This window comes from Pinus tabuliformis, chromosome 8 (genome assembly GCF_031772625.1).
Source record: "Pinus tabuliformis cultivar Carrire ecotype Pingquan chromosome 8, CPIR1, whole genome shotgun sequence".
Taxonomy (NCBI): domain Eukaryota; kingdom Viridiplantae; phylum Streptophyta; class Pinopsida; order Pinales; family Pinaceae; genus Pinus; species Pinus tabuliformis.
The window spans coordinates 519,751,826-519,763,018 of NC_142294.1; the positions used below are offsets into that span (position 1 = coordinate 519,751,826).

Consider the following 11,193-nt stretch of genomic DNA (forward strand, 5'->3'; position numbering starts at 1 on the left):
AACAGAAAATTCGTTTTAATGGAAATGTTCTTTGTGACTGTGTAATGCTGTCTTATGAGTCATTTTGTTTTTGAAAGGATCCCTGTCAAAAGATCTTGGACAGAGTAAACAGAGCATTGTCTCTGTGGTGGTTATTTTGTTTGGTTTTGGTATTTTCCCATTAAAAATACCCAACACTGTAGTTCATTGCCGTATCATCATGCACATTTCACGAGTTAGTTTTAAGATGAATAGAAATAATTAAAGGAGCCATACACCTGTTAAACCAACCTGCCAAGTCTTGATTCTGGCTCCGTTGGATGTTTCGACAAAAGTGATGTTTTGGACTAGAATGTCATCAATTTTGGCTTCTTCTCCATTCTTTCCCAGGCTTCCAATGCTGCACAAAAGAAGAAGTACAATTCAGATTTCATCTTTACTGATTGTATTTTCTGCGGGATAAGATCCTGCATACTTATCTCACCTGATGCCATGGCCTGGGCCACACTTTATGTTTTTGATATTAATAGTAGATGAGCCCGATGAAATGGAAATGCAATCATCCCCTGATATAGAGTATTTATAATCATAGTTAGCACAACCTTTTATGTTTATTATGTGTTTGCCAATCTGAACTTTAACTAAGTGAAATTAAGACTTGCACTTACAGCAGCTGCGGTGAGATGGATATAAGCTAGATGGATATTGACTGATTTATTATTAAGAAAATGGATCTATGCTATATGGTAATATGTGAATAAACAAATTAACGCAAATTAGTGAAATCACTAACTTCTAACCTGTCTGGATGACACGGTTGTTTATTTGGGCATTCTTAACTCTTTGTAAATGAATACCATCAGTGCTTGGGCTTTTTTCAGGAGCTTGTATCTGAAGCCCGCTTAATTGGATATCAGAAGAGTCGACCACTACGAGATGCATTCGTGGGCTATTGACAAATTGCAGATTTTTTATCAAAACATTTGAACATCCACTAATAGTCATTGCCTGTAAGACCAACCCAAAATCCAAACAACCGGATGAGCACAGCCTTGAATAAAAATTTACAGAAAGATTAAAAAATCCGTTTATAACAAGGTGATCATTGCGTCTTTTTTCAAGCAAATAAACAAGGTAATCGAGTTAAGATTGCCGGCTGGAAACAAACCGGGGGAGCCGCATCCAAGCAGCCATGCACACAAGAAATTTGACGTGGTTAATATAAATTGAAGGAGCCGGTTTATACTACTAATTTGTTGTTTAATGGTAAATGTTGGGTAGGGGAAAGATTGTGGATGATGCTTGTGAAAAGGCTAGAGGTGGAGTCGGTGGAGTCGAACGCGGAAGAGATGGAATATTAGAGAGGATTGCGACAGGATTTTCAATGGCCGCTGACCTGCAGGATAAGAGCCGCGTATGGAAGGAAATTGTCAGTGCCATGTGTGCATCGTGTATTGGGCAAATGACTGAAACCTTTTGCGTGGTTTAACAGCACCATCCATTTTTTTAGTGGCCACATGTACACAACGGTGAGGTGAAACAGAACAGTTAAAGGGAACCCTTACTTGTCGTTTGTGCACCTTGCAGGATTTAGACCACCAATCTTGGCCTTGGCCATCAATGACACCGCCACCTTCTATGGTCAACCCAGATATACCATAAAATCGAATCCACTGATTAAGTTCACTGCTATTCCATGCAGATTGTTTGGGTGCAATTATTGTTCCGGAAATCTGCAAGATTATGATTTTAGCAAATAATTTAACATGGAATTTTCATGATACTGGACATCCATCATCTTAAAAAACATACAATCCAATATCCAACATTCTCACCTCTACTGAAAGATGAGACTTGCAATGGCAAGAAAACGTCACTGGTGTAATTAGAAATGTCTTCCCCAGTGGTACTTGCAACACTGCGTTGGAACATGCATTGCATGCAGCTTCCCATGCTTTTATGAATGCCTACAAATCACAAATGAGAAACAATACGTAGGTATTATAACAACAATAATGATATAATCAAATTTTCTTGTTTGCGAAAGAAAGGATTTAACTAGTTCTCTAGAAGGAACAGGGACATATCTTTGGCAGTTACCAGAGAGCAAAAAAAATATTTATTCCTAGTGCATGAATACTATTAAAATAAGGGAAGATATTGATTTAAAAAGGTGAATATTGAATCTATATAATTGATTAAAAAGTATTCACCGTCCGATCATCTTTTAAACCGCCCGCATGTGCACCGTAGTCCATGACATTGAATATCGGTGAAGCGCTGGAATCACTTTTGCTCAGCACCTTTCTATGAGTAGCCCAACTTGAATCCACCATTAACAGAGCCATAATAGCAACAACTGAAGCGAATGTAGTCTGCACATAATTTATTTGTTCAAAACGACTCCAAATTTTTTCACGCACAGAAAATTAGAATATCACAAACATTGTTTGCAAGGAATTACCACCAATTTGATATCCATCGCGATAGTTCGGAGGTCGAACCGTCGTTGTAGCCGATAGGTGCTCGAAACTTGTTTCATGGAAGGTAGAAGAGCGGGGATTTTATAGTGCCAGGAACTTCTTTTCGGTTTGCTTTTTCTTCACCTTGATAGACTCGGGTTGGTCCATTTTATTTTTTCAAAACGCACTGTGGCCATAAAAATTGACTTAACTGTCAGTGCGCATTGAGGAAACTGGCGCTGCTGTAACATATTCAAATGCTAGAGGACCACGAATACTTTGATGGTTAGTCAGTTTTCGGAGCTTCATATTTGATTTAATCAATATTCCACGCCAACCGAATAATATGAACGCCGAGAGAGCTCACGTTTTCGCCTTTCCAATATCGAATCGAATTATGAAATTAAGCTACGACAAATGTTAAAATGATGACATACCAGAGTCGTAGTACTTCCCCCGCATTATGCGTGGCTGCTGAACAAAAATCTTTCGTAATAAGAAATATTGACTTGTGTATATGGATTGATGGACGTATTTTCCGGACATTCTCATTCCATCTCCGATTCTTACGGAGAGACCGGGATGAGTCATTCTCTTTGACTAATACAGGAGATGTGGTCCGACCTGATACAGTCATGGGCCGTAGATTGCGTTTCTTCTTCAGAAGTTATCTGCATCTTTATATCGAATTCTTTCAACAACGGTGTACCTAGATGTGATCTTGTTGTGTGGATGCTTCGTCTCTCACCTGTTAAAATTAAATCGAATGCCGTGACATTATTGAGGATGAAATATAGTTGATATTGTAATAAAATGTAATTTTATTTTCGCGGGTAGCGTTATTGAAATTTTTTCCCTTGGTTGTAATTTTCTTCTCCCTAATTATATCTTATGCAATTATATTTCATGTGATTATATATTTGATTCTTAGGATTATTTGTTATTATTAGATAGAGTTATGTTGTAAAAGGTAGTTTAGACTTACCGAATTGTGAGATTTTTTTCAACTAATTATTGATAAATTATTGGATGCTAACATATTTTCTTTCTCAAATAAGTGATTGTGTGTTTAAGATAGTATGTTTATCTTATAATGTAATTATCATTGTTTAATAGAAAGTTCTCAAGAAAAAAATTGTGTAATAATGTTTATTTTCTTGTATTTTTAGACGGTATCATAGCAGCTCCCCACTGCCTCATTAGTAGGCCCATAGAAATTGAAAATCCCTGCTCCCCACTGCCTCATTAGTAGGCCCATAGAAACTGAAAATTAATAGTAGATAGGTATGTTGTGAGTATTAAAATAGTTGTTTTTCCACCATTTGAGCATTGACTACATTTGTTGCTCAAGGAGTGAAGAGATTTGAAAAAGGCCTTGCTCCCCACTGCCTCATGAGTAGGCCCATAGAAATCGAAAATGAATAGTAGATACGTTTGTTGTGAGCATTAGAATAAGTTGTTTTTCCACCAGTTGAGCATTGACTACATTTGTTGCTCAAGGAGCGAAGAGATTTTAAAAGGGCCTTGATATACTCTCGAAGCACACTATGTTCTCGGATAGGGACACTCAAAAATGGAAAACAAAACATGAGAAGGATTTGAAAAGGGCCTTGCTATACTCTTGAAGCACGCTATGTTCTAGGATAGGGGCACTCAGAAATGGAAAACAAAATATGAGAAGGGTTGCCGGCCACTAGTGAGACAATTGCATACTCAGGAGACTACACCACTCAACACTCGCATTCATTAGGCCAACACACTCTAATTACTACACCACTCAACACTCACTTGCATTCATTAGGCCAACGCACTCTAATTTCATACTCGGGACACTACACCACTCAAAACTCACTTTCATTCATTAGGCCAACAAACTCCTACATATATAGGATTACGTTATTGTTGAACAAATTCCTAAAATATCTGATTCGCCAACTCATCAAAGATTAACTAAGAAAACAGTGCTAATGACACATAACACGTTTTATTTATAGGACAATCTGCAAGATTTCTCCATTACTCGAACGCTCCCCCTTAATGGAGAATTGTATTTTCCACCTCTCTTGTCCCATCATTATTGTAGAGCTTGACATTCTTTTGTAATGGTATTGATACTACCATACATTAGTCATTTTTGAATCTTTTGTAACTCCTTGTTATATTTACCATGTGTAACCAATGTTTATGCACCTTTTCTCCATATCTCAAGACCTAATCAATATTGCTATGCGCCAATGTCTTTCATTTCAAAGCCTTATGAGAATTGTCCTTTAACTTCATCAATTAACTTAGAAACATTGCTTGTTATAATAAGATCATCAACATACATAGAAATCATTAAAAATGCCCTTTTTGATATGTATACTTTTTCTTTTCATAAAACCTTTATGAAGAAAGAAAGAATCAATCTTCACATGCTATGATCTTGGTGCCTATTTCATTCCATATAAAGCTTTCTTTAACTTGCACACAAGGTCCTTTTGACCTTTTTTAACAAGACCTTTTGGATGAACAAGGTATACCTCTTGTTTTAGCTCCCCATTCAAGTAGACATACATCTAGCTGATGTAGTTTCCATTTATGTTTTGTAGCTAAATCATTCATCAATCTAGTTGTATTTAAATTAGCTATAGATGCAAACAATTCTACAAAATCAATTCCCTCTTTCTGTTAGTATCCTTTTGCAACTAACCTAGCTTTATGTTTATATATATTGCCATCAACTTTAAATTTAAGTTTGAATAACCATTTGGTTCCTATGGGTACCATATTTTCATGAAATTCCATTAAATCTCAAGTATATTTATTCGTTATAGACTCATATTCTTCCTTCATTTCATCTCTCCACTCTTTATGCTCATTAGCTTCTTCAAAATTCAAATGTTCTATGACATTTATAACTTTAATCATCAAGGCGTAATGTTTAAATTTTACTGGTGGTTGATTTTGATGGGATGATCTTCTTGGTACTTCGTCTATTGCATCTCTTCTCTTGCTTCATGTGAATCATCTCTTCCTCTTGATTGCATTGTGGTTGCTAGAGGTGTTCATGTCGTTGGAACCTTCCTCTTTCTATTCATGCTTATCATCTGCTTCCTCTTTCACATCATCATATTGATAAGTAATATCTCACCCATCATACCTGTCATTCTTATGGCCTTCACCTGCAAGCACATGAAATAATACATATCTTCTTGAAAAATCTTTATGTGTGGAAGGATCAAACAACTTATATGCTTTATGATCAACACATTAACCTATGAAAATACACTTGATAGATCTTGCATCAAGATTCCTCCTATCTTCTTTCAGAACATGAGAAAATGTTTTTCTTTCGAAGATTCTCAAATGAATTACTACTAGTTTATAACCATAAAGTGCTTGAAAAGGAGTCTTATGATCTAAGATTTTAGTTCGACTTCTAATTTTTATGTAAAAAACAGTGAAAAATCATCAACCTAGAAATAAGTCATAAGATTCTTACCTTCTCACATGCTCCATGCACATTGTACTAGGCTTCTATTCTTCCTTTTAGCTAGTCCATTATGTTATGGAGTATATGGTAATGTGTATTGTGGTACAATTTTGTGGGATTTCCAGTGCTTGATGAATTCATTTGAAATATATTCTCCCCCTTGATGTGATTAGAAGATCTTGATGTGTCTTTTTCTTTTCTTTTCAACCAGATTGTTGAACTACTTAAAATATTCAAATACATCACTCTTATTTCTCATGATGTATATTTAGTAAAATCATCAATAAATATCAAGAAGTAATATGCTCCAACCTAATAATCTGGTGTGCATAGGACCACATACATATGTACGCCCAATTTCTAGAACATCTATATTCCTTTTATCTATATGAGTAGGGAACTCTTCCCTATTCGTCTTCCCTAATGAGCGCCCTTCACATGTAGAATATTCATTCTTAAGAATTAAAAGAACTTCTACCATTCCACGTTTTTGATGTACCAATAAATCTTGATAATTAATGTGGCCATGCCTTTGATGCTAAAGAGTTTTTGTTGTCATTGTTGTGGGTGAAAATTCTTGATGAGTTTTGGTTGTCAAATTGAGCTTAATAAACCTCCAATTCAAATTCCCATTGCAATGATCTCGAATAGATTCGGCATGTCTTTCACCACATAATGCGTATTTACAAATTCCACTTTCAAACCCTGATATGTTATAGTATAGACTGTGTTAATTTTAGTTAACAACGGTATGCTCTCTACTCAATACAATTTACTTCAATGTTCCTTTAGCAGCCCGATAACGATTTCCAATTATTTCCAGTAGCAATCACATTAATCGTTAATCACATTGATAGTAAATGTAGATAGAACATAAAACAAAACATAGAAGAGAAGACAAGACACGAGAACACTAGATTTGGCGGGTCTAAAGGAAAAACCCTTTGATCAATTCTTCTTATTATTAAATCAAAAGTTCAATAGAGAGAGAGAGAGAGAGAGAGAGAGAGAGAGAGAGAGAGAGTAAAATTCAAATTTACTTGCCCAATACTAAGTCAAAAATACCTTGTAAATTTCTATAGTCAAATGCAGTCAAACCTTAGCCCTATCTAGAAAGCCAACGCTGGTCAAAACAATAGTCAAACACCTCCTTTGAAGCTCACTGATGGAAGCTCACGTAAGAGTATGTGAATAAGTTCTCTTGTGAAGCCACAGAAAAATTGCTAAAGTAAGCTGAGATTATCTCGGTAATTCAATTTACAAGCTGGTGGAAATGGCCTGAATTCAAGAGTCCAAACGATGTCCGAAGAAAAATAATGGTCATATTTATGGATAATTACATGCTGATAGTAAAGGAAAGAATTATAAACAAAGTTAAAAGATAATTTTTTATTGTGTGGATAAAGGTACACATGTTGAATATTTCGCACATCCAATGTATGAAGTAAAAGTTGGACAGTATGACACATTGAAAAAAACTTCATAAGTTGAAATCAAGATTTTTTAAATGTTTATGTGGGGTTTTATCTTGTCAAGAGGAAGTTGAGTCATATTACATGTCTCGTCTTGAAAAATAGTTGGGGTGAATGATTGGTGTTACCAGAATCTCAATTCTAAATTTATATTGAAGTTTTGAAATTTCTTGAAAATAAACAATATTTCATGTCATTAGAATACATTATCATAAATTTGGTTTTCATTGTAGTGACATTTAGTATGACAAACTATTGTCACATGTTTGAGTGTGTGTTGGAACTAGTCATTCCAAAAATAGATAGGTTTTATTATAAGAATGGTTGAGTAGTAGATATCATGAATAGATGAAGAACTATGCGAAATACAAAACCTTCATCATGTGAAACAAAGATACAAATTAAGAAACCAAATATGTCCATGATTGTAAACGAAGAAGATTTTTTTCTCGTCATGTATGTCATGTAACTTTTGTTTATTTTTGTAGTACTGCATGGGAGCGCCATTTAAGAGTCGCATAGTAATAAGTGTTGTAGCTAGAATTGAGTTCTAGCTATATGTTTTTGTTCCATGTGCTATATGTTGAATGTTGCACTATAAGTCCATTTTTGCTTGTGCATAGAGAATGTAATATTGAGATGGATACATCCAACATCCAAAATGCTTTCTTAGATAAATGGTGAATACGATGGATGACACCCATATATCTTGACAGATGGAAACAGGTCCATAGGATGGTTAGTTAATCAATTATCATGGTCATATTGATGTTGAGATCTAGAGTACAACAAGTTCCCAGTTAATCAGAGGTATTATAGCCATGCTTTGTTTCAAGCTGATACAAGACACAAGATCATTTTATTCGATAACATGTGGAGGTTAATACTATTCATTGAATACATTGTTTGACAAATGAGAAAATTGAAAACATCTTCACTAAAGCACTTGAAAGAGAAAAGTTATAATTAGAATGATGGTTGGGCTCATTAACATCCCCTCATATTAAGGGGTGAATGTGATATGTAAATATAAGAAATATGAACCAGTAGAACATGAAGAGACATTAGACCTTGGAATTTGCAACTAAAGGTCATTACATTTTGTATATATATGTATGATTTTCTAATGGAAAATAAATCAATTTTGGGTGTTACTTCACTTGGTAAGAAAATGTGCATTGTTGGTTCTTGTCAATATAAGATTTGCATCATATTTAGTTTATATCATTTTTTTGAATCCTGCATTTTCCATAATTCCATTTTCTTTGTCATCTTTTCCTCTAGCACTTACCATAACATTGTTCCTTTCTTACCCTTGCATCTATTCTTTAATCCATGAGAAAATTATTCAACTAGTCATAGTAAATGGTAATTACACTCATATCTTATTAATAAATTAGTTGCAAATTAGTTTCCCAATGTTATTTTTTGGGAACAAACAATAAGCAGTGAATGAACCATGGAGTGTCATCTCTCTATTTCCGTATTAACATATTTCATCCTATCGTGAACATGTCACATGTCAATTCATTGTTTTTTTATTGCATGAGTAATGAGATGTGTCTATTTGTTAAAATTAAATGCATGTTATAGCTTGAGCATATAATATGATTATTGTTTCAGGACATTTGTGTGTCTTTCAACAACTTAGTATGTAATTCATGGAATCCTACTTTTAACATATATAGTGGGAACAAAATATATAATTAAATAATTGAATGTAATCTCAAAATTCACTTATCTCCCACAAGTTTCGTGAGGCTCATAAAAAGGATAAAGCATATTTTTTCCTTATTCCACATAAATCTATTTTATGACTAAATTTGAGATTGATTACTATTGGTGAAAGTTTATATCCTCTATGTTTTTCATGAAGTTATAATGTGAACATTCATTAAAAAAGGCATCACAAAATCTAAAATTGTGATTACAGCAATGAGAATTTTGATTCTTTTCATTCATTTTATAGCATCATTAGACCCTAACTCCTCTTTCCTCTACAATGATCATTCACATTTTCTCAAATTCATGCATATTTGTCTATCACGCTCTTTCACTTTTTGCTTCTTATTTGTAGCACCATTGATATCTATGTGACAATAACTGCAATTTTTTTAGAGTGCCCCATAGACCTCTTCCTCTTCACCTCATCACAAGCCCATGATTAAGGAGATGTATCCTTTGTAGCATCAATACTTGGAACAACATTTCTAAAGTTTGGTGATATTCATACGAAAACATAGGGATATAGTAATATAATTTTTATTGTCATCAAACTTATTTGTTATAGATTCAGCTCTAACATCACATGATCTTATGCATTTTTTTCATGGTTTGAAAAACAGAGTGAGTGATCAGTACCTTCAATAAGAACAACCTAGATATTAAATAGTTAATGTAGTCAAGTTAATTTATCATGTTCTTACAACCTACAATACAAGTAGAATTATGACCTTTTAGAAAAGGCCTAAAGATCTATTACAATTTATTTTCTTTTGATATCTAGAACGAATGTGACTCCCAGGGTTAAACGAGATGAGAGGCACAAAAATATTTGATTTTATGATCATGTTTAAATTTTTTTGTTACCATTTTAACAATTTGAAATTCCCTTAAAAAATGGGTTCAATGTGTATATATATAACTTCTCAAAATATTATTTCACTTCCAAGGTAGGGTATAAATCTTTGTTTGAAGACAACATTATCGATCTAAAGTTGTGGCACTAGATATTTATTTGGAAATTCAACACTCTAATTAGAACAAAGCTTTACTTGTGGATTTCTAGGTCCCTATACTACTAGTGTAACCCTTTATTTTTATTAGTACAACCCCCTTATTGTAATATTGTGCCCATATAGTCCACATGTTGTTATTATTATGCCCCATAGAAGCCCACTATTATTGTTGTTGTGCCCCTACAATATTGTTGTTATGTAAGCTCTGATTGTATTGGGACACCTTAGACTCCTATATATAGAAAGGAGGTCCTGTCATTTGTATCATCCAAGATTTTTTCATTTGTGTAATGTAAATGATGTTGGCCCCTCTAAGAGGATGATTTCTAAGTCATTGATCTATATTTTCTATCTTTTTGTGAGTTGCTTTCATAACATTTTGTATGAGAGCTTTGTATTCTAGGGTTTCGCTGCTCCAAATAGGTCATTGTTGAATTTTTGCTATAAATTTTCTTGTAACGTTTCAGAAGCTAAAACAAAAACCCATTTTAGCAAAAATATCTCTGAACCTTGGGGCCGAATTTCAGATCTTCTTTCACTATATTTTTGGAGCTACAATCCAAGACATTTAGGGTTTCTACAGGCTCCTGAGTTACATCACAAACAGGTGACCTTGGAAAAATCATCATAACTTTCTCTCTGAGCATCAGATTGAAATTTTGTCAGAACTAATAGAAAGAGGACGAACTTTACTTTTCCGTGTATTGTTTTTAGGTTCGAAGGTCGAAACAATGAGATGTGGATGGTCATACAAGTTCACTCTACTGAACTAGTCTATAATTAGGTCATCATAAGAAATTTTGCATAACTCTTTATTGAAGAATCCAATAATGATCAGACTAGTGGGGTTAGAAAGAGGACTTAGAGAGCTACCACAAACACAATTTTAGAGCTTGGAGATTTGAAATTATAGAGTTACAGTCGTTTCAATATCAAGCTCCTAAAATCAAGAATAGGTGATATGAGGAAGTTTGATGGCAAGGATCCGGTAAATTGGATACTACAGATGGAGCAATATTTTGATCTACATGATGTAAAATTGTCACAAAAGGTACATATTGCATCTT

General features: G+C 34.1%; 1 protein-coding gene across 1 annotated transcript; it reads right to left on the minus strand.

Annotated features, from left to right (window-relative positions):
* Positions 1-240: 240 nt before the first annotated feature.
* LOC149236437 (putative polygalacturonase At1g80170) lies at positions 241-2,461 on the minus strand. Its single transcript, XM_089368911.1, has 7 exons — positions 2,444-2,461; positions 2,193-2,354; positions 1,815-1,946; positions 1,545-1,712; positions 780-987; positions 464-545; positions 241-379 (listed from the first exon to the last, which is right to left on the minus strand). Exons 1-7 carry the CDS (start codon positions 2,459-2,461, stop codon positions 241-243), a joined length of 909 nt encoding a protein of 302 aa, XP_089225037.1.
* Positions 2,462-11,193: the final 8,732 nt, after the last annotated feature.

Excerpts from the sequence above, each read along its gene's own strand:
- LOC149236437 (XM_089368911.1), bottom strand. Across the intron at positions 988-1,544 it reads GCAAGGTGCACAAACGACAA|GCAATGACTATTAGTGGATG; the intron begins GTAAGGGTTCCC and ends TTGGTCTTACAG. Across the intron at positions 546-779 it reads CAACCGTGTCATCCAGACAG|GGGATGATTGCATTTCCATT; the intron begins GTTAGAAGTTAG and ends ACTCTATATCAG.